This window comes from Dendrobates tinctorius, unplaced genomic scaffold (genome assembly GCF_039654945.1).
Source record: "Dendrobates tinctorius isolate UK_male_01 unplaced genomic scaffold, ASM3965494v1 ptg000028l, whole genome shotgun sequence".
In the NCBI taxonomy this organism is placed as follows: Eukaryota; Metazoa; Chordata; class Amphibia; order Anura; family Dendrobatidae; genus Dendrobates; species Dendrobates tinctorius.
Window position 1 is genome coordinate 99,271,995 of NW_027361696.1, and position 25,004 is coordinate 99,296,998.

The 25,004-nt window shown below is 38.9% G+C and overlaps 1 protein-coding gene across 22 annotated transcripts in view; it reads right to left on the reverse strand.

Annotated features, from left to right (window-relative positions):
- Positions 1–484: 484 nt before the first annotated feature.
- Positions 485–25,004, reverse strand: part of KCNMA1 (potassium calcium-activated channel subfamily M alpha 1) — an 867,158-nt gene continuing 842,638 nt past the window's right edge. For 13 of the 22 annotated variants that reach the window (XM_073571201.1, XM_073571213.1, XM_073571216.1 and 10 more), the window contains 3 exons: positions 23,273–23,497; positions 5,211–5,230; positions 485–1,295 (listed from right to left, as the gene is read on the reverse strand). In XM_073571201.1, coding sequence (XP_073427302.1) covers positions 1,141–1,295; positions 5,211–5,230; positions 23,273–23,497 — 400 coding nt within the window. In that variant the 3' untranslated portion in view covers positions 485–1,140. Of the gene's footprint in view, positions 1,296–5,210; positions 5,231–22,843; positions 23,498–25,004 lie in introns of those variants that run through there. The other 9 variants (XM_073571218.1, XM_073571217.1, XM_073571199.1 and 6 more) reach the window with 4 other exon arrangements.

Sequence of the window (25,004 nt, forward strand, 5' to 3'; positions counted from 1 at the left end):
ATGAATTAAGAAAACACAACACAACACTCCGTAGTTAGAACTGTTGCATTGAAACACTGTGGTCCTGGGTTTGATTCAGACCAAAGAAAACAACATCATGTGTGGTGACGAAAGACAACATCATGTGTGGTGACGAAAGACAACATCATGTGTGGTGATGAAAGACAACATCATGTGTGGTGACCAAAGACAAAATCTTGTGGGGTGACGAAAGACGACATCATGTGTGGTGACCAAAGATGACATCATGTGTGGTTACCAAAGACAATATGTTCCCGTGTCTGTGTTTGTTTCCTCCCATATTTAAAAAAAATACTAGCAGCTTGAAATCGACAAAAGTGTTTGTACCTCTACTGTAAATTAGATTGTGAAGCCGCCATCTACATATTGGTGCTATTAGAGTAGAAGTTAATAAATAAATGAGAGTAGCGAAAATATTTTGGTCAACAAATTAAAATTCATGAAAACTCACTAGTCGTTGCTGTGCCCTTTAGGTTGGTATTATACCAAGACTTTATATGAAGAAGCAGTTTGTGACCTTCCTTAAAAATAATAGATACAATAAGGAATAAAGCAAGATTAAATAAGCAATTTCAATAAAGAGTATCCAAATCTTTTACAATACTTTGTGGCAGAAGCATGAGACAGATTTCAAGACAATGACTATCTTCTCTTTCAACTGCAAGAAGACTCTGCAGAGCATTGAGTGTGGTGGCAAAAACTTCAGGAGAGGCTTGCCTGGTCTTCTGGCAGGAAAACTATTATCTGTCCTTCGTGAAAGTAATAGTTTGACACAAAAGCTTTCCCATACAAATGGCTGTTTTTCATCCCGGATTTTTGGGCAAAGACTTGACAAAAAATATATATTTATATATATATATATTTTCTTTCTAATGAATAAAAATAATTTAAAACACTAGAGGCTATACATGACTATATAGGTGCAGTTCATTTATAAATGAAATATTTTACATTTGCTTCTTTCAGTCTCTGTATGTGTGCTCCATAGAGGCCTGTTGAGCGCCGTCACTTCTCCAATCTCTGGAACGCTTTCACATGAGGTGTTGTTTTACAAGCCTAAATATGTCTTCAAGTTCCATGAACAGGTATATTTATTTGCTTTAAAAGTTTATTTTTGAGTCAACATTCATCTTCAACCTCTCGGATTGGCGGTATCAAGCTGCTCGTCGATTTGTATTGATTAATCTGATTAGCCATGTGTGTGCTCATTGGCTTTATCTGAATGTTTCTGGGGTAAGCGTTTTCCATTTCATCTGTATACCATTTCTTTTCTGCTGTGGAGCAAAATTAAGGAATACAAAAGGGGAAAGCAGGTGGGGATGGGTAGCAGAAGCAAAAAGAGAATAGATTTTGTGAAAGAATGAAAGGAAGTGTAACAGAAGTACATTTACATTTACCAGAATGAAAATGATACATGTTAAATATGAGAATTTGGAAGGGCAATATTTGGTGTAGATAGACGATGCAAAAAGAAATCATTAATAAAAATAAAAGTAGCAATTTGGCCAAAGTAGAAATTAAAGCATTGGGGGTTAGTAGCAGTAAAGAGGAGTGTAAGCAAGAAGCAGAATGAAAGGGTGGGTTTTTTCGGAAAGACAAAATGGGAGAAAAGGAAATAGGCATAGTTAGTGCTGGAAGCCAAATAACTGAACAATCTTAAAACAGAGATGAAAACATGGCTAAAATAAAAGTAGAACTGAGAAAGAAAGGACGGCGGTGATGGGAAACCAGCAGGTAAATATCAAATCCATAAAAGTGTATAGTCTGTGATTCATGTTGATCTATCGAGTCTATGAGTGCTGTACATGGCCCTTTGTCTATAGGCTACCCCGTGTGCTGCTCACTAGCGTATGCTTAGGCACGCCAGCACAGTCTGCTCATAAATGCTCAATGATGGTTGTTGATGAGGGAAATTATATTTATTTGTAAGCTTAGCCAGTTTAGCAGAAAAAAGGGTTAACTGTCTCTCTAATAAAACTGGAATATTTCAGTTTAATTCGTGTTCTTTTAAAGCTCCCAGATCTCTTAGAACACATCACAGGCTCTGAATTATGAATGAGGTTTTAAAGAGACGGATCTGGATGCATCGTTTTAACAGTGGGTTGTATTAAAACCCTGAGATGTGTACACATCAAAATAATTTCAGCTCCATTTAAAAAGCCATTTAGTCGGTATGTGACACATAGTGGGACATATTTCATTCTGGAACAGCCAATTGTGCCTCAAAGCAACCTTTCAATGATAGTGTGTTAAAAGCTTATCTCTGATCAGATGAACACATTTCATATATAATGTTTAGGATTATTATTTTTTAATACAGTTTTTATCTACTTTCCCTCACATTCCTCCACCCACACCTTAACCGATGTTCACTGGAGACAAGATAAGCAAAGAGTTTGCTTCCGTTTAGTGAATTTTTTGGCTTTTCTTTTGTGTGTATGTGTGTTAATGCGATGAAGTTGGTAAGGTATAAATGTGTCACTAATAAATTTTAGTATTCTAAAGCACCATCAAAGTATTTAAACTAATGTTCCTCTTACCACTAATAAACTGTGATGGAAAACCCCAGCTAGCCCAACTTTGCCTGATTTTTAAAGGAACCAGTAAGTAATCTGTTGTAGTTCATTATATTCTCATGTTGTTCTCAATTTATCATACTCGTGATACCCCACTTGTAGCCCCTCAACAATATAAATAACTTGAAAAGCCATTCCAGTTTCAGTAAATTAAAGTTATTCTTTGCATAATGAACAATTCTTCAATTTTCTTAGTTTGCCATCATTCAATAGGACCCTTCATTATTTACTTCCAGGGGATGAACCTGTGATCATTACAGAGGGTTATGGCTTAGACACCTGGCCCATACAACTTCAATAGTAGTTGGTCACTTCTTCGGTCAACATCTATTCCTTGCCCCCACAGAATTCATGTCCATGCTAAGGTTGGCTGAGGCCACATTGAACCCTAGAGGCAGCTAATTTTACTTGGGGATTGAGCGTAATTTCCCCAACATCTGCCAAACAAGCATTGGGCATAAATGTAATGTGGAAAAATATCAGAACTCTCTCTTGAAATAAGTCACCATCCCATGAGACAAGATAGTGAAGTTCTCTTTTCAATGACTGCAAACAGATACTTTGAAAAAAGTGAGTATACAGTAAGAAATATTATTGAGATATTTATAATGAAGTGGATAACATTTACTGACTGAAAGATTTTACTCCTCTTTTTGTCCATCTAAACATGGAAAAGATTTGATTTGTGAATTGGAAGCCGTCTTCCTTCCAACCATTTTCAAATGGCAGAAAAATGGTGCTTGGTTGGATAATATGGAATTTAGTCTGAAAGTTATTCTGTATAAAATGCAGCTGCACCAGAAAACTGATCCCTATGAATTCTGAGTCTGCATCTGGTGAATACCTTAGTAATTTTAGTAAGCATCTACCAGATTGCTATATGGCTGACATATTGTAATGTTAAGGTGCCCATACACATTAGACAACTGTCAGCTGAACACTATTTCTGCAGACAGCTATCCCTGTCGACTCCTCCAAACACATGCAAGCGTGATTTAGCAGAGCGTACATGTGTGTTTAATGAAAAGTGGACAGAGAGTTGCTGCCAGACATTTCTTTTGCCATCTAATCACTAGGAAGAAGGAAAGGATTGGGCAATGAAATTTAAAGCACCCTATGTTTTTTTCCCTAACTTCATGCCTAAGTCATGAGGCCCCCATACACACTAGGTGCTCCGGTTATGCTGAAACCAATGGATTTGGATGACTTTTCCCCAATAAGCAAAGAAGCCTTCACATTCAACTCCAAATTTGAAGGAAAATTTTATCAATAAGGGAAATATTCCACATTGCAGAACATTCAGGGATTATTCAGCATGATTATTCTCGCTGGCTATCACATTGCTGTTGTGTGACCTGTTGTGAAAAGAAAGTAACAAGCAACAATTCTCATTTCACTGCTGAACAAATGCTAACTTATATGCCAAAGCCTAGGACATAGTTTTAGTTGCTTACAATCAGAATTGACAATTTCTTTTTAATTCTTATTCTCGGAGTCAGGATTTTTGGTGTAAGCCCCATGTAAGTTCTTAGTAAGAATGACAACTTAGCTGGAAGTGTCCTTACATTATATTATAGTAAGGCTGGGGTCACACTTGCAACTGCAATGCGAGAAACTCACATCAATACCCAGCACTGCCGTCGGCACTCGGGACTGGAGCACTCAGCTGCATAGAAATACAAGCTGCTGGACACCCCGGTCCGAGTGCCGGCGGCAGTGCCAGGTATTGATGCGAGAGACTCGCGCGAGTTTCTCACATTGCAGTTGCAAGTGTGACCCTGGCCTAAGGATGAATCTCTGAAGGTAATTGAAATGGATAATTGGGCAAATTGGGCAATAAGTGGCTTTAGGAAAGAGTGCATTGGCTAGGATCTGCTCTAAAGACTTAAACAAAGCTAGGTGTATAAGTATAGGGTGTGCAGAGGGAGCAAATGCCCTCAGATCCTTTGTCACCTAAGAAGACACTATCATTATATATAACATAGGTTTTCTGGGGATCTTTATTAATGATTTCGCATTGGGCCCCAGTTGCTCCAATTTCCTAAACTGAACTCGATTATACATATACAAGCTAATTGGTACAAAAAAGATTTGCCTTCCCTGTATTAATGGTGAAACCAAACAAACACAAAAAACAGACATAGCATGGCAATGATAAAGAGAAGGGAAGATTTGAAATGGAGACAACAGTCAAGATACACAAGAAGAGCACATGCGAGAAGGCAAGCAAGCTATGTTAGGAGACACATTAAGACTGTAGCGACAAAACAGCCATTTCACATCAGTATTCATAGTAAAAAGCTAAAATCAAAGTCAAACCACACTACACAAAACACAATAAGAAACAGGAAAATACCAAACAATGGGAACCCCTTGCCAGCTGGAACACCCTGTAATGTCCTATAGAGGCAAATTGACTGTACTACATTGCATAGTGGTAGCATTCCAGCAGTAAAGGGGATTGGATCATTGAAACCTATGTCATTATAGAAATGTATCCTGTATCTTGATGTCACTCAGTGTTTCACAAAAGGTTTCACAAGGACAGAATTATAGAAGGAGAGGGAAGCCCATAGAAGCCTCTAGTGCATGCAGAACTGGGATGATCCATACCTTGGCCCATTCTATTCGTCCTTGTTGCAATTTAGAGAAAGAAGTAATCTATGTAAGTCATTCCAAAACCTTTTATACAAATTATTCCCTGAATTTAAGTTGCTTTGGTAGGTAGACCAACAGTACTGCCATTACCTTAATTTCTATGTTGTACATTTCTAAGTCTGGAAGTACAATATACACTACTTTAGTCAGCGAACGTGTAATGAACACTTTATCCCAAGAATCTTTTCAATTTTCCATTAGGTGAAATTGTTGAAAAATAGCAGTAAAACATATATTGCATTAAACATAATTTACACCAACTAATAGAAATTTGAAAATCATTATCACGTACCAGGGCTCATTTTCAAGCTCACTAGAAATGATTCCTGAGTGAGCATGTTCTGAATAGCACAGGAGCACGATACAAGATGTGTATAGATCAAGCACCGATAAAAAGTACAATAGCGTTGAACATACAGAGATTTTCCAGTCAGCATACTATCAATTCTCTTTGCCATTAATTTGTTACAATATATTAAAAAAATGACAACGGTCACTTAACATTACATTTCATGAGCAAATTAATTTTGGAATGGTTTGCATATGGCTTGGCCTTAAAGTTCTATCTAGAAAAATAGTCAAACCAAGGCCTCAACCTGTAGAGTGAAAAAACCTGCCTGATTCCCAAAATGAGTATTGCAAAGTATGTTCAATGAAAACATAATCTCCATGGGGGGCAACATTGCTTCTATAGATATTTTTTTCAATAGCTTCAGTTCTTCAGCCTAAGAACAGAAGGGAAGTCAAATATACCTGGCGCAAGTGAAAACTGAGCCTAGGGCTGGCCATGTATATCAGGTAAACCTTCACCAAGCTTGCCCATTTCAGTAGGATCGGATCTAATAAGTATGAGGGTAATGGTGGGTTTACATTAACCAATCTGTGGCATTAAACAACTCCTGATCGGTAAATACTTACTGATCGGCAGTTGATTACGGTAATAGCCTGTCAACACAGGGAAATCGTGCTTTACAATGCACACTGAATGATCTGCAATAGATTGTGCAGAGTGCATTGGCTGCCTTTGTACTCAGCAGGATGATGTGCTGCCAACAAACAATGATCTTTCGTGCAGCATAAAGGATGATTTCACCCCAAGAACGAGAGTTTGCTCATTCATTAAGTGATCAGCAGCAGGCTTACAAAGATTATTGGTAAATGAGGTTTCCTGGTAACACTCGGTCATCATAATATTTCAGTGTAAATTGATTTTAAGAGTGAGAAATATCTTGTCTTGCTCCAGACTCTGGCGACCCATGCTGTACTACTGTACGAGGACTTAGGAAATGAAACGGTCAGCCAACAGCTAGCTCACATTTGTACACAGTTTTAGATGACTAATTATTATCTTACTGTCATTTTTAATATTGGAAAAGATAAAACAGAAGCCCCTTAGTGACAAACAAAAACAAATTAAAACATTTTTTCTAATCAATAATTCTTCTATTTCAACTAAAACATTTTCTGAGCTGCTGAAGAATATAGTGCATAGTCCATCTAAACCAAATTCACCATATTCAGTCATAAAGACATCAATGAGCGCAGACTGAAAGAGGTAGAGCCTATGTTACACTACAGTGGCAGAGAGACTGGTCATCTAGTCAAAGTGCCATACAGTTATTTTTGGGAGGAAGTGTTTACTCCCATTGACTACGGAAAAAACAGCACAAATATATATATTTTTTCTCTTTTTATTCTCAAATGTATTTTTCTTTTACTTTACAGAATCGGTTTACAGAAAATACATGAGTGTGAAGAGCCTGGATAAAGAACATGCAGCAATGTCCGAAGTGAGAAGCTAAAAATGGTTCTATCAGGTGACGTGCAATAAGGCACTGAGTGGTTTTGATTTGGAGAGCTTGTGTGATTTTGGCACAGTTTTGTATTCTATACATTTTTCTCCAGAGGGCATATAGATTGCTTATGTTATAGAATAAAAAAAGCTTTTGCATAAGAATATGAATGCTGTCAATTAGAAGGAGAATGCAATCTCAGCTGTCTTATATTATGTATTGGTCATTCATCTACACGTGTTAAGGGGCATATAATGTGCAAGCATTAACGACAGTCTTTCCATCATTCTTTGTAACTCTCTATCTATATAGCTTCTAGGCGTTACCTTAAGCGCAGGAGACAGTAAAGGTGTAAGAACTGTAACGGAAACTGTTTGCCCTGCAAGGTGTACTGTTAGGCAACTTCTTCCCAATCAATAGAGTATATAAACAGAGACTGTTGCTGACACCACGTTCACACGATCAGTATTTGGTCAGTATTTTACATCAGTAATTGTAAGCCAAAACCAGGAGCAGGTGAAAAATACAGAAGTGGTGACGGGTTTCTATTATACTTTTCCTCTGATTGTTCCTCTCTTGGTTTCGGCTTAAAATGATGATGTAATATACTGATCAAATACAGAACGTGTGAACATGGTCTTAAAGAGTGAGAACAGAGCAATATTTGCCTCTAAGGAGGTGCAGTAATGGCAGTCACAAACATTACCCGATGCCTGAAGAAGACAAAATAAGGACACAAGTTATGAGACCCTTTTATATGTTTTACATTCAGGTCAAGGTAATATAAGCTGCGTCCCGAATAAGAGCTATGGTGAGCAGGAAATGCTGGAAAACATAGTACACATTAAGTTATGGACTGCAGCAATTGCAGATCATCAAATTCAAAATGGCCTCTTGGTATATAGGCAATTTCAAATTACTTTTTTAAGGACAGATGCACTAGAAATGTTAGGAAAGAAACAGTAGGGGCAGAGATTTATAAATCTTTACATGGTATAGGAGTCCCTGGATGGCGATCTGTTGCGGGAGTGGGTGGACATTGAAAGCGGGAGTGAGGGATCTGTGACAGATACTCGGCAGAGAAGTTAGAGAGCTCTACTAGTTGGGAAATGTAGTCTAGAGCGGGACAGAACTGGGCTGGAAGCAAGATCAGGATGTAAACATTATCAGACCAAAAGGATGGCTGCATGGGCCGAAGGGAGCTGAAAAATAAAAGTGAAGTTAACAACTTCCGGACTCATTATTTGGACAGACAGATCATTTTTCCTTCTTTCTTTTGTACCTGGAAACTCCTTTAGCTACAATTTTCTTATGTTACTTAGCTATTTAGTGGCAGATAATATTCTTCTTGGCCAAAAAGACGGTGTATATTTAATAGCTGATTTATACAACAGCATTTCTCGCCCATGTCCTGAGCCACACTGAGGATATAACCTAAGTTCATCCATTTTTGCAGTCTAGACTCTGCTTTTCAATGTAAGAAACTCTATTATGAACTGTTAATAAATGGAAACCATCTGTTTTTTAAAAGATTTGTTTTTTATGAATGCAAAAATAACCATAATCATCTGAATGCACCCTACATACATCCATTATTTCTGAAATGTTGCTTTAAGATGTTTAGTCTTTATTCAACATCCCTATCTAGCTTCTTTATTATTCTCCTTTCTCACTGTTTCCTTCAAACAGATGTTGGTTGGCTACTGGCTATTAAAGAGGGTGTATAAGATTAGAAAAATATTCAGAATTGAGAGTCCTCAGTGGTTGATACCTTTTAATGTCTATGCCTGATGAAGAGACCTGAGTAGTCTCGAAAGCTTGCAATGTGTCACCATCTCTTCAGTTAGTCATTAAAAGGTATCAACCACTGAGGACTCTCAATTCTGAATATTCTTCCATCTACTGGCTTACATACATCTTTCCTGTATTAAGATTAGAAAAACGTGGTTGTTTTCTGCTATAAATCATATAATGGGCTGAATTGGTTTGAGTTGCTGTTCCAGACAATGCCCATAGACTGGAGTGGACACTTTACAGACGGAAACAACAATAATCCCTGATTCTCAGTCTTCTAAAACACTTTATCGGATGGACTCAATCTTGCAATGCAAAATATTGGACCTAAAATTTCTGATAGATACCAAATGTTTACCCTCTATAATATAGTAGTCTTTTAAAAATTTGTGGGGTATTTAATATGTTACACTCTCCTTATGAGGCAGTATATTATTAATAGAGATGAGCGAATTTGTTTCATTTTTGTCCCCGAATGATATTTTGACATATTCGTGCCATATTTGAACACTATTGGTGCCGAATGTATGTTTGATGTTTGGTTCTGAACATATTCGGCAATTTTTACTCCCTTTGACTCTAATGATGTTCAGCTGTGTTCGTCGAATATTGCAAAAACAATATTCAATGCCGATCGTATTTGGAACCGAATCCAAACAAATTCACTCATTTCTAGATATTAAAGTATAACTGTCACTTTAATTTTTATTTCATAAATCAATAGTACACATAAAAATAAGAAGCTCTGTAATATGTCTTATCATAGAAGAAATCTGCTTCTTTCTCCTCCTGGACTGATCTTTCATTTTCAATTCATGGGCAAAAACAGTATTGGGTGAAGATGTTTAAATTAATGAGATAGGAGATGACAGTCAGTGCTTATAAGATTTTGTGGAGAAGGGAGAAGCTAGAAGCAGGCACTGACTGTACAGGTGGAGAAAGAAGCAGATTTCTCTGAAAACATATATTACAAAGTTGCTTATTTTCCTAATTTCTACTGATTTATAGGGAAAAAATAAAACAACAGTTACTCTTTAATTATAACCTGCACAGTCTAAATAAGAGAAAATGTTAGGTATGTGGTTAAGAAATGACTGTAGACCTTAGCGATCGGAAGAAGTCTTCACAATGTAATTTCTGAATGAAGTCACAATAGATTGGGCCAGAATGTGGAGATAGTAGCTAGCAAGGCATGTGGGCAAGATGTCATACTAGTTTTGCCAGGCTAGGATTGATTCTTTGTTCTTGGTGAAGAAAGGCCTAGCTAGTACTTTGCTTAGATACATTATAAGATGAGGTCAGATACTTGGATTGGAAGCAAGGCAAATGAGTCTCATTGAAATTATATTGCTGAACATTTGTATGTAAATTATCCATTGTGGGACAAGAAGGCGCATCCAGCTAGGAATGTACAAAAGTTAGAACCTGAACCGAAATCGAACACATATTTTACCTACGGTCACCTATCTAAACATCCACACAGACACCGACAGACATGCACATAGAGAAAGTCCATTCTAAAGGCATCTCAACAAAGGTCATTTTGTACACTAAATTTTACTGTATATACTTCATTAATTCAAGACCAAATATACATATCCACTTTGGAAAAATTAGATAATATCTTAATGTGTATGACTGTATATGTATGTGAGTGCTGTTCCTGCTACTTTGAAAAAGCATACATTAACAAAAGTGACCAAAAATAGCAGGTGCTTTGGTGTCAGTTAATGGTTGTGAAAACCAACATGGTAAGAAGACACAACAAAATATACAATGCCTTAATGAATCTGGAGGTAACCGTTCCTGTAGATCCACCCATTAATGAAAATGTATTGAAGCTTGAGCTTCTCTGCCACTTTGAGGAACACATTAGAGAATCGTGTCTAACTGTCATATTCACTCACTTTACAAGAAGGGCAACACTGGATTACAAATTCTGCAAAGGTTCCCAGCCCATGAAAGTCACGTTCATGACTCCACGAGATCTGAAATTCTCTGCAGCCGTCCACACTCATAGTGGATTGTCAAATCTCTGTGGTGCCTCCAAGAGCTGAAGCTTCACATTTATTAATGAACGTTGTTGCAGGGAAGGCATGTTACTCTATGCTGTACTATTAGCCATCAGTAATACATACAAAAATCTTCAGCCAGTTCATGGAACATGGCAGCAATATTTTAACTAAGTATTTTAGAAAGTATTTACTATTTAGAAAAACACTATGTAAGAAGGGTTGCTTCTATGTCCTCATGAACGAGCAAATTAGTTTGGGCATATTGGCTAATGAATCTGGTGAAAGCGAAAGATAAATGAGCAATGCTCAGTAAACCTTTGTGGCCAGACCGTGTAACAGAAAGAATAGCATAAAACCTCATGACCCCCACCTTATTGTATATGTATTTATGCACATTCTTCCTGCACATCCAGCTGCTGTCTAGAATTTCACATGTACAGTATGTACAGTACAGTATGTTCCACCAAATGGCTTTACTAGATGCAGGAGGCCTCGGCCATGGTTATGATGCAAACATGCAGCATAGGAGTGATTGATTCCAAAAAGCGGCTTCCCCAGGATGAAGCAATATGTCCCAGCCAAATTGTAGACTCCCATGAGACTGGAACACCATGTGACCCTTATTTACTTTTGCTCTACCATGCTGCACATATGGATATTGCCCCCCCCCCCATTCATATAACTCTAATTGAGTGCTGTAAATATTGGGAATGCACCACCAATAAAAGGTGCATGGAAGCTGTCAGCAAAGGAAGACTAAAAAATTATCTACAGCTACATTGCTGTTTATTGCTTTACGATTTAGCATCACAACATTAGTGGATGTGGAAGACTATAAAGATACCTGGCAATGTTTAAACTATTTATGACATTATGAGTTTCTACAACCAAGTTAGGCCGTCCCTTTCCACTTAATTTAATTTGGATATTTACAGACCCTATGGTAGATTATACGAGGCATTGAACAGAACCTGATCTATATACAGATTATCCTTACAGCTAACCAGTACTTAAATACTGCATGACCCATTAAAGGGAATCTGTCACCAGGTTGATTCCAGCGATGTATCACTTACTGGACTTTTTCCTGCAGTTTTGATAAAACCACAGTTTTATCTGCTGCAGATCTAGCAGTTCTCTGAATGTTGAGCTCAGTATAACCCCGCCCACACCACTGATTGGCAGCTTTCTGTGTGCACTGTGCATAGACATAAAGATGCCAGTCCGTGGTGGGGGTGAGGCTATACAGTGCTCATGAATATGGAGGACTACATGACTGCAGGTTTACTAGTCCTCTAATGATAATCTGTCTTTATCTCTATATCATAGTGCTCTCAGATTAGATGGCAAAACCTGGCGACAGATTCCTTATAAACATTAGGGACAAATGTGACTTCTTTAAAAACAAATAACAAAATGGTTTGAGGGTGTTCTTCATAATTTCTGTCCAAATTATGAATCATTAGAAAATGTAAAAGTATCAGCTACCTAATGATCTACGTTCAGACACCCTCCTAAACACCATAAAATAATAATACATCGGTATGTACGTGTATATGGATATAGATTTATTACATTTGTAGGTGAGGACCACCTTTGAGGACACTTCTGTTTACCTAAATTTATATACGGTAATACATTTAAATATATATATATTTATATTGTAATTGGCTTTAATTAAAGATTTCGCACTATTTGTCCTCTATAACCTCTCTATTGACAGCTGCAGAATGAATTACCTGATGTGTAGGGAAACAGTCTGTTAAAGCAAAATGGTGCAAAATTTTTAGTGAAGACCAATTGCAAAATTCATTTTCAGCCCCAAAGGTGGACAACCATGACCTGACATTTATTTACATTGAAAGTGTTATGAGTCAGTTTGTTATTACATGAAGTGAAGTGCACACAATTTACGGTAACTACTTTCTTTAAAAAAAGTATAATAATAATCTTCTTTCCCTGTTCCCAAAATGTATTTTTACTAGGACTGTGACCAATGGCTCACTAGCTGCTGTGTAACTACAATTTCCAAGCCTAACAACCTTTGGAGACCACTGCCCGAGGAGATGCACAGATGTGTACAGGAACAGGGCATTGCCCTTCATTGAACATGCCTACAATATCATTAATAAAAAGAGTTTACTCATCAACTTTGTTACTTTGTAGACCTATTGGATTATTTTTTTTGCTTTAATAGTCTAAATTTCTCTAGAAAATAAAAATATTGGAAAAAATATTTGATTTTAACCCCTTCACGACCTTTGACGCCACATAGGCGTCATGAAAAGTCGTGCCAAAATGACCCATGACGCCTATGTAGCGTCATGACTTTAAAGCCCCCCTGCGGGTCGGGTGATCGGGGTCACTGAAAGGTCACCCGACCCGCAGATACAAGGGGCTTTGTTCTTCACCACAGGGGGCGTGGCTTCGCCCCCATGTGGCTACGATCGCTCTGATTGGCTGTTAAAAGTGAAAGAGCCAATCAGAGCGATAGTAATATTTCATCAATGAAAATTGATGAAATATTACAATCCAGCCATGGCCGATGCTGCAGTAGCATCGGACATGGCTGGAGACCGTGATCCGACCCCCCCACGACTCACGGGGCCGATCGGCCCCCGATACCGACTGACGGCGGCAATGTGCCGCTGCCATCATCTGCTCCCCTCCCCCTTCTCTAGGCTCCCCCCACCTTCCGACCCCCCCTCACCCCCCCGGTACCTCCGATGTCCCTCTCCTGCTCCCGGTGTCCCGCGGTCCTGCTTCATGGGCGCCGCCATCTTGGAAAATGGCGGACGCATGCACAGTGCGCCCGCCAGCTGCAGATTCATTCATTCTATTTTGATCACTATGGGAGTTTATCACAGTGATCAAAATAGAATGAAAAGTAAATAAACCCCCCGTTTATCACCCCCATAGGCAGGAACAACTAATAAAATAAAGAAATTATTTTTATTTTTATTTTTCCATTAGGGTTAGGGTTAGGGTTGGAAATGGGGTTAGGGCTAGGGTTGGAACAAGGGTTAGGGCTAGGGTTAGGGTTGGAAATAGGGTTAGGGTTGGAATTAGGGTTAGAGTGGAATTAGGGTTAGGGTTGGAATTAGGGTTAGAACTAGGTTTAGGTTGGAATTAGGGTTAGGGTTGGAATTAGGGTTAGGGTTGGAATTGGGGTTAGGGATAGGGTTAGGGGTGTGTTTGGGTTAGGGTTATGGTTAGGGTTGGGATTAGGGTTAGGAATGTGTTGGGGTTAGGGCTGTGGTTAGGTGGTTAGAGGTGTGTTGGGGTTAGGGTTGGAGTTAGAATTGAGGGGTTTCCACTGTTTAGGCACATCAGGGGGTCTCCAAACGCGACATGGTGCAACCATTGATTCCAGCCAATTTTGTGTTCAAAAAGTCAAACGGTGCTCCCTCCCTTCCAAGCCCCGACGTGTGCCCAAACAGTGGCTTACCCCAACATATGGGGTATCATCGTACTCAGGAAAAATTGCACAACAACTTTGGTGGTCTAATTTCTCCTGCTACCCTTGGGAAAATAAAAAATTGGGGGCTAAAAAAATATTTTTGTGGAAAAAAAATGATTTTTTTATTTTCACGTCTCTGCATTATAAACTTCTGTGAAGCACATGGGGGTTCAACGTGCTCACCAGACATCTAGATAAGTTCCTTGGAAGGTCTAGTTTCCAAAATGGGGTCACTTGTGGGGGGTTTCTACTGTTTAAGCACATCAGGGGCTCTGCAAACGTAACGACGACCGCAGACCTTTCCATCAAAGTCTGCCTTTCAAAACGTCACTACTTCCATTCTCAGCCCTTACATGCGCCCAAACAATGGTTCCCCCCACATATGGGGTATCAGCGTACTCAGGACAAACTGGACAACAACTTTTGGGGTCCAATTTCTCCTGTTATCCTTGTGAAAACAAAAATTTGCAAGCTAAAATATCATTTTTTTAGGAAAAAAAATGATTTTTTGTTTTCATAGTTTTGCGTTATAAACTTCTGTGAAGCACTTGGGGGTTCAAGGTGTTCACCACACATCTAGATAAGTTCCTTAGGGGGTCTAGTTTCCAAAATGGGGTCATTTGTGGGGAGTTTCCACAGTTTAGGTGCATCAGGGGCGCTGCAAATGTAACATGATGCCCGCAGACCATTCCATCAAAGTCAGCATTTCAAAATGTCACTACTTCCCTTCCAAGCCCCGACGTGTGCTCAAACAGTGGTCCCCCCCACATATGGGGTACCAGCGTACTCAGGACAAACTGGACAACAACTTTTGGGGTCCAGTTTCTCCTGGCACCCTTGTGAAAATAAAAAATTGCGCACTAAAAAATAATTTTTTGAGGAAAAAAAATATTTTTTATTTTCACGGCACTGCGTTATAATCTTTTGTGAAGCACTTGGGGGTTCAAAGTGCTCACTATGCATCTACATAAGTTCCTTAGGGGGTTTAGTTTCCAAAATGGGGTCATTTGTGGGGGTGCGCCAATGTTTAGGCACACAGGGGCTCTGCAAACACGACATGGTGTCCGCTAACGATTAGAGGTAATTTTAATTTCAAAAAGTAAAATGGCGCTCCTTCCCTTCTGAGCCCTGCCGTGCGCCCAAACATTGGTTCCCCCCCACATATGGGGTATCGGTGTACTCAGAACAAATTGCAAAACAACTTTTGTGGTCCAATTTCTCCTGTTACCCTTGTGAAAATAAAAAATAGCGTGCTAAAAAATCATTTTTGAGGAAAAAAAAATGATTTTTTATTTTCACTGCTCTGCGTTATAAACTTCTGTGAACCACCTGGGGGTTCAAAGTGCTCACCACACATCTAGATAAGTTCCATAAGGGGTCTAGTTTCCAAAATGTTGTTACTTGTGGGGGGATTTCACTGTTTAGGCACACAGGGGCTCTCCAAACGCGACAAGGTGTCCGATAACGATTGGAGCTAGTTTTCCATTCAAAAAGTTACATAGCGCTCCTTCCCTTCTGGAACCTGCTGTGTGCCCAAACAGTGGTTTATGACCACATATGAGGTATCGGTGTACTCAGGAGAAATTGCCCAACAAATTTTAGCATCCATTTTATCCTGTTGCCCATGTGAAAATGAAAAATCTGAGGCTAAAAGAAAATTTTTGTGAAAAAAAAGTACTTTTTTTTTACCGATCAATTTGTGAAGCACCTGGGGGTTCAAAGTGATCATTATGCATGTAGATAAGTTCCTTGGGGGGTCTAGTTTCCAAAATAGGGTCACTTGTGGGGGAGCTCCAATGTTTAGGCACACAGGGCCTCTCCAAACCTGACATGGCAACTGCTAAATATTCCAGCATATTTTCCATTCAAAAAGTCAAATGGCGCTCCTTCCCTTCTGAGCCCTGCCGTGCGCCCAAACAGTGGTTTATGACCACATATGAGGTATCGGTGTACTCAGGAGAAATTGCCCAACAAATTTTAGGATCCATTTTATTGTGTTGCCCATGTGAAAATGAAAAAATTGATGCTAAAAGAAAAATGTCCATTTTTTCTTTCCACGTTGCTTTAGTTCCTGTGAAACACTTGAAGGTTTAATAATCTTCTTGAATGTAGTTTTGAGTAGCTTGAGGGGGTGCAGTTTTTAGAATGGTGTCACTTTTGGGTATTTCCTGCCATATAGACCCCTCAAAGTGACTTCAAATGTGAGGTGGTCCCTAAAAAAAATGGTTTTGTAAATTTTGTTGTAAAAATGAGAAATCGCTGGTCAACTTTTAACCCTTATAACTTCCTAACAAAAAAAAAATTTGTTTCCAAAATTGTGCTGATGTAAAGTAGACATGTGGGAAATGTTATTTAGTAACCACTTTGTGTCACACAAACTGGTTTAACAGAATAAAAATTCAAAATTTGAAAATTGCGAAATTTTCTAAATTTTTGCCAAATTTCTGATTTTTTCACAAATAAACGCAAAAATTATCGACCTAAATTTACCACTATCATGAAGCCCAATATGTCTCGAAAAAACATTCTCAGAATCGCTAGGATCCGTTGAAGCGTTCCTGAGTTATTACCTCATAAAGGGACACTGGTCAGAATTGCAAAAAATTGCCAGGTCATTAAGGTCAAATAGGCTGGGTCATGAAGGGGTTAACATTCAAATTTTGATTAGGCTACATATCTGGATTATGAAACATAGGTTCCAGGAGATTGAGATTTGGAAATAAGTTTGGGAATTGTCACTATGAGATAAGGCACTTTATCAAACCAGGTTCCCCATAATTCGTGGTAATTAAGTGTGCCTTGGAATAAGAATGGTGCCTATCTTTGCACTGTCAATAATACTTAACCTTGAGTAAGGTGAATCGGGATCAGGACATTCTGTAATTAATGACATATACATATGCTTATCACCTGGATAATCATGCCTAAAACAATTTGGACTGATGTCTAATGCATCCACAAAAATATTCTTTCAGTATTCATATAATAATCAATTAAAGTGACAGCAAGACATGTCACAATTGAGTCCACTGCGTAGCTTGGATATAAATTTCACAAAGGTGAGGCAGATATTGATAATACTATGCAGCTACTATTGCCACAAGAAACAATTATATTTGTATATCACTGTAGACCCAATAAGGGGATTATGGAAAAATAATAAAATGAATACAGAGTCATCTCTAATGTAGAAAAGGAAAACAATAAAGCATGCCATTTCACAGATCTTGCCACCTGTGAACATGGCTGTAGTACGACGACCAACCTCTAAACTCAATCCAGAAATTGAGTATACAATATACAGTACTGTGCAGAACTTTTATGCAAGTGTGGAAAAAATGCTGCAAAGTAAGAAATGTTAATAGTTTGTTTTATCAGTTAACAAATTGCAAAGTGATGGAATAAAGAGAAATCTAAATCACATCAATATTTGGTGTCACCATGACCACCCTTTGCCTTCAAAACAGCATCACAGCATCAATTTTTCTAAGTACACTCGCACACATATTTCAAGGTACTCATGAGGGAGGTTTTTCCAAGCATGTGGTTGGTGCCCTGGCTGGAGGAAGTTTCCACAAATATTGCCCTTTCAAAAATGGAGCTGTAGGTTCCTGTGTGACGTCACAACAAGTACGCTACGTAGTATGCACCAAAAATCCTGAGATTTCTGAGAAACTCACTCTCCCTGGCCCTGGCTGGAGGAAGTTTCCACAAATATTGCCCTTTCAAAAATGGAGCTGTAGGTTCCTGTGTGACGTCACAACAAGTACGCTACGTAGTATGCACCAAAAATCCTGAGATTTCTGAGAAACTCACTCTCCGTCAGAGATAGCACATACAATTTGCACCTAGTCAATGTGAAATCACAGAATCTCAATAATTTGTCTGTTAAAGAAACAAATCTGCCTGACATTGTGTAGCCCATGTCTGATACATGCTGCCTGTGGATTGGGCAGCATGTACCTGCTCTCAAGTTCCATATAATGACATTGGCTGTATATTTGGGCTCATTGTCCTGTTGCAAAATAAATTGGGAGCCAATCAGACAGTTCTTTGATGGTACTGCATGATGGATAAGTATCTGCCTGTATTTCTCAACATTAAGGACATCAAGTATTACGTAGTGTTGAGGACCATAGACACAGAGATCAGTCAAGGAAACTTAGTGAAGCACATGAAAATCACAACACGCTTCCCCATGAAATCGAAAGATGCCCAGCAGTGCCATCAGCTGGCAGCAATCAGTGAGACCCAGCTACACCCGTCTACTGTTTGGAGAAGTCTGGACAGAAATTGTCTTCATGGAAGAACTGCAGTAAAAAATCATACGGTTCGACCTGCAAATATCAACTGACTTATCTATGCACAAAACATAGGGTGTAGAAAAATGGCAGTAGGTGCTCTGGGCTGATGAGTCAAAATAGGAAGTATTTGGCTGTAACAGATGGCAGTTTGTTGGCTGGAGAGTGGTACAATAATTTTTGCAATAAAAAGAGAGTCAGTGAAGGTCCATGACAGTTTTGGGCTGCATTTTAGCAAATGGAGTCATGAATTTGGTCAACATTAATTATATCTGCAATGCTGAGAAATATAGTCAGATACTTCACCATCAAGGAACACCATCAGAGAGGCGTCTGATTGATTTCAGCATCATCTAGTCTGGGATTACATAAACAGACTGCAGGATTTACACAAGTTTCACCAATAGTTGATCTGTGGTTAATTCTCCAAGATGTTTGGAACAACCTCCCTGCCGAGTTTCTTCAAAAGCTGTGCACAAGAGACAAGTGTACCTAGAAGAATTGATGCTGTTTTGAGAGCACCAATTGTTGATGTGATTTAGATTTCTCTTTCGGACATTCATTTTTCATTTTGTTAAATGACAAAATTAAGCTATTAACACTTCTATTTTTGAAAGCATTCTTACTTTGCAGCATTTTTCCACAACATATACAGGCGCTTCTCACAAAATTAGAATATCATCAAAAAGTTAATTTATTTCAGTTCTTCAATATAAAATTATCTATTTAAAGTGTTTATTTCTGTTACTGTTGATGATTATGGCTTACAGCCAGTGAAAACCCAAAAGTCATTATCTCAGTAAATTAGAATACTTTATAACACCAGCTTAAAAGATTATTTTAAAATCCGAAATGTTGGCCTACTGAGATGTACTGCATGTTCAGTAAATGCACTCAATACTTGGTTTGGGCTCTTTTTGCATCAATTACTGCATCAATGCGGCGTGGCATGGAGGCGATCAGCCTGTGACACAGCTGAGGTATTATGGAAGCCCAGATTGCTTTGATAGCTGCCTTCAGCTCATCTGCATTGTTGGGTCTGGTGTCTCTTATTTTCATCTTGACAATACCCCATAGATTCTCTGTGGGGTTAAGGTCAGGCAAGTTTGCTGGCCAATCAAGCACAGTGATACTGTGGTTTTTAAACCATGTATTGGCACTTCTGGCAGTGTGGACAGGTGCCAAGTCCTGCTGGAGAATGAAATCTCCAAAAAAGCTTGTCGGCAGAGGGAAGCATGAAGTGCGCTAAAATTTCCTAGTAGACGGCTGCGCTGACTTTGGTCTTGATAAAACACAGTGGACCTACACCAGCAGATAACATGGCTCCCCAAACCATCACTGATTGTGGAAATTTCACACTAGACCTCAAGCAGCTTGGATTGTGTGTCTCGCCGCTCTTCCTCCAGACTCTGGGACCTTGATTTCCAAATGAAATGCAAAATTTACTTTCATCTCAAAACAACACCTTGGACCACTGAGCAACAGTCCAGTTCTTTTTCTCCTTGGTCAAGGTAAGACTCTTCTGGCGTTGTCTATTGGTCATGAGTGGCTTGACTCAAGGGATGCAACACTTGTAGCCAATGTCCTGGATACGTCTGTGTGTGCTGGCTCTTGAAGCAATGACTCCAGCAGCAATCCACTTCTTGTGAATCTCCCTCAAATTTTTGAAAGGCATTTTCTTAACAATCCTTTCAAGGCTGCCACACTTTTTCCTTCCACTCAACTCTCCATTAATATGCTTGGATACAGCACTCTGTGAACAGCCAGCTTCTTTATCAATGACCTTTTGTGGCTTACTTTCCTTGTGGAGTTTGTCAATGACTACCTTCTGGACATCTGTCAAGTCAGAAGTCTTCCCCATGATTGTGGAGCCTACTGAAACAGACTACGGGATATTTGTAAATGCTTAGGAAGCCTTAGCAGGTGTTTTTTGCTAATTATTCTAATTTACTGAGATAATGTTGATGATTATTGCTTACAGCAAATGAAAACCCAAAAGTAATTAACAGAAATAAACACTTGAAATAGATCACTCTGTTTGTAATGACTTTATATAATATAGGAGTTTCAATTTTTGTATTGAGGGGCTGAAATAAATTATCTTTTTGATGATATTCTAATTTTGTGAGAATCACCTGTATATACTCTCTTAATTTCCTCTGCACAGTAAAATAATGATCTTAAAGTGGACCTGTTAAAAAAGTTAAAAGTGGCCAATATTTTTCTTATTTTATTCCTGCTACTTCCCCGAGTATCACCGTTTTTGATATTTTAAAATCTGCTATATGGTTCTAGAGATTTTGGCTTGTTGTACTGATTCTATTTATTATGTTTATCAAGGAAGCGTGAATCACAGGACAATAATACAGAGCAGTCTAAAGACATACCCACAGATAATCCTGTGGGCCAGACCCCCTTGGAAAAAAAATCACAAAATCTACTATTAAATAAAAAGGTCCATATCTCTGGAACCATATGGTGGATTAAAAAAAGGGCGAGCAGTGGTACTAGAATAAAACTGTCCACGTTTGTCCTGTTGTCAGGTCATATTTAAATGGCAGGTAAAGAGATGCCATTTGAGCTACAACTAACAATCTGCATCAGGGTGGATCAAACATTGGGAAAAATTCAGTATTTTTGTGGTATATTTCCTGTCGTTTTTTTTGCCACCTTTCTTGTGGCACAAAATGCTGCAAACAAATGCTATCTTGAAAGGGAATCTGTCAGTCACAAAATGCTAACAAGCTACTTATACAGGTATGTAGGGGACTTAGCCCCTGTAAAAATCACACTTGCAGTATAGATTTTAGTGGTTTAGTTGCCTAAAGAAAAAAAATTCTTATGGAAATGAGAGGCCTTAATGCAATATTATGCCTCTAAATTTGTATACTAAGCCCCTTGTCATATCTTGATTGTCAGCGCTCAAGGAAGCATTGTGTGAACTCAATTAGCGTCCATGCAGGGACTTTGCAGGAGCACAGCCTTCCTCAGTGTCGGTGTGCACTCTCATCACTGGCTCCAGTCTGCATTACAGTACAGAGCGGCGACTGAAGACAGGAGCCAAAAATATGAGCGCACAATGACATAGTGCAAGTTACACACGGCTGGGCTACAGCAGTGTCGCTTTTCATTCTCATCACTGGCACCGGTCTGCGGCCTCTTGGTACCGTACTTCAGCTGGAGTACTGCAGTGTCAACACTAAGGAACATCGGAGTTGTTGGTTGAGGTCAGGCAGCGCTTGCTTCAGCACTGTCAATCAATATATGACAAAGTACTCAGTATGCAACCTGAGGGGACCTAATTAGCCCTTGACCACACCAAAGAAGCTCCCTCATTTGCATACAAATTAATTATTTGTCCTGGCAACCAAACCACTAAAATCTGCATGTACATAGGGGCTAAGTCCACTACATACCTGTATAAGTGGTTAGATTGGTTAGATAGTATTTGGTAGTGACAGACTCTTGAAGTTGAAAGGAAAAAATCAAGTTTTTCCTGTTTATTACATTTTTGGGGTCTTTGTTTTCTTTTTTCTACCAAATGTGACATGTTGCCTTTTTTTTCATGCATTTTTTCAAAGACTTCGACTTCTTAACAGAAAGAAAGCACATGAAAAAAACATGTGTGAACAAAAAAAGGCCAAGAAAAAGTAAAAAAAAAAACCCCTACAAGCTGTATGTAAATATTACATTTGTCGCCTACTAAAATAAATATGTTCTAAACATAACGTAGGAGATTTAGCATTATTGTTCCTGGAAACAGAAGGATGCACTGTCTTAAGAAGTATTACATTAATCCATATTAACTCATGCAATCACTACTCAGTTGGAAAGTTATATAAATGATAGAGTAAAAAAACTAGGTGTTGTAAATTTCATAAAATCTGAGCTATTTGATGGCTATAGTAATCAGCAATACATTTTAAGTTACCGTAGGTTTTCTACTAGGGCACATTGACATATTTGTTCTCATTGTGCGTTTATACTTATTAAGGCTATTAGAATACAAGGACCAGATTCTACAATAATTTCCTATGCAATGTTTGGACTATTCATGCTCAGCTTTGGTTTAAAAGCTGACATCTTAACATCTGCGAAATACACTGTTTCCTGAACAACAAGTAGAGCAAATGACGTCTGGATTTGAAGAATGGGTGGTACTTCTGTAGGGAAGGTATGTGAACACAGAACACCATGCACCAAACAATGAAAGGTAGGGGAGGCATTTCTGATATTGCAGGGGTATTAATGCACACATGGAAAAAATAGGCAAACATCAGGGTTATGGGTTTGACACGTGTAACAGCAAACTTAAGAGTTTTTGGGGTTTAATGTATTTCACACCCTTTATTAGCCTCGGCTAGTCAGCCATTAATAACCCACGGCTGCAGTCTTTTCTTTTTAATCTAGTATACCTAGAACATCCCTCATGAAATGTACTCTCTGTCATGAAGGTGTAGAATTGAAGTTCTAATTTCAAATGATATATATCAATATTTCCCAATATATTTATTCTACTAGGCCCTTTTCTGGTTTTGAGGACTGCAAGTAATTGCTGCAGACGGGGATGCCACGATTAATTTCTATAGTAATACCCCACTGCCTTCCCCTCCCAAATTGTAGCCCTGTTCACAGTCGGTCTTCCATCACGTACTTCTGTTTGTCTCGGGCGTCGCGAGCCTTGACACGGTTCTGGCGGTTGGCTGAGGCTGGGATGGAGTGAACAGATGAGCTCTTTTTGCTAGAGGAGTGTGAAGAGTGCGAAGAGTGTGAGAGGCTGGCACGAGACTGGCTGGCGTTGTGGTCGAATTGCATCAGGCAGAAGATGAGGTCTGTGGGCACCATCTCAAATTCATAAGGAGGATTGGTAATAACGTACCTAAAAAAAAGAGATACAGAATTTTTTGGGCCACATATATTGAGAGCAACATTAGCATTTATTAAATGATACATGGCATATCACTGGTGCAAATTTCACACTGGTTTGTAGAGATGAACAAATCAATTCGATGCAAATCGAATTTATTATATATTATATTTTATTAAATTTGCAGGTCCCGGTAAATTCAAACAATCTGAGATATGATTTGTGAGAATTAACAAAAACATCCCCACTGCCGTTTTACACATTAAAGGAGACTGTATCTGTCACAGAAGGCTAACATGATCTCAGGCGCAGCCACGCAGGCTTGCCCATAATACTTTGCAGCTATTACATCACATATGGTGTAGCGCCATCAGTCAAGACGGACTATCTGGTTTTGCACACCTGACTTACTAGTCCAATTTAACAACCATACACACCTCACCAATGCTGCAGCATTTTGCTTTATTTCCATTTACCTACCTACCATTTTTTGCTACATCCTTTTTGAGAACAAAAGTTGATTTTTGAAAAAACAAAAAGTCTGTTTTTGACACCTATTTAACTAGTCCAATTTGACAACTGTCTATGCCACCTCTACTGTATACTGCGGCCTACTACCACATTTTTCTTTCTGTATATGTACCTACTTACCTAGCATATCTTGTTATGTCCTTTTAGCAAGGTTTCAATAATTGGGGTTGAAAAGATTATCGAAACTTAATTATATTATTGCACAAAATGTATGGTGACTGTAAAAGCGGCAATAGATGGGGTAGTATAACAAAAAAATCCAACATACCCCAGCAAACAATGTTGGAGCCACTAGCAGCAGCTGCACAACCACCACCATAGGCACCAGCCATCCACCCAGTAATATTATCAAAAGTAGGGCACAATTGTCCTCTTTTGCCTCTGAGAAGCATATCAGTGGGAAGGAAGTGGAGGTCGGTATGGAAAATAATAGACCCGGCACACTGTCTTAAATGCAGTGAAGAATTTTAATGTGCAATACATACATTAGTCACCCCGTCCCGAGGCATATACGCCCCCTCACACCCTTTCTGATCCTCCATATGAGAAAACTGTCGTGCCACCACCATGCTCGTTCTTTTGCCTACCATTATATTTGTGCCTATTGCACATATCAAGGCTAATCTGTTAGCACACTGATGAAGGTCTTGACAGACTGAAATGTTTGTGATGTGACTACTTTATGTATTGCACATTAAGATTCTTCACTGCTTTTAAGAGAGTATGCCCGGTCTTCTATATCACATTCCATGGTTTGGGAACCTACCGGAGGCACCTCCATCACTGGCTGTGCTAGCATTTTCTCTTTGGTATGGACTATAAGGCAAATCACTTGTTTAATTCACAGCAGGATAATATTACCTCTAAAAGTGACAGGTAGTTTGATTTAGTGTTTTGTAGAGTTGTGGTCCTCGGTAAGAGTTAATCTTTTACATTAAGGAGCTATCAATTCAATCAGCGATACCTCTATCTGACTCTAAGGGTACCG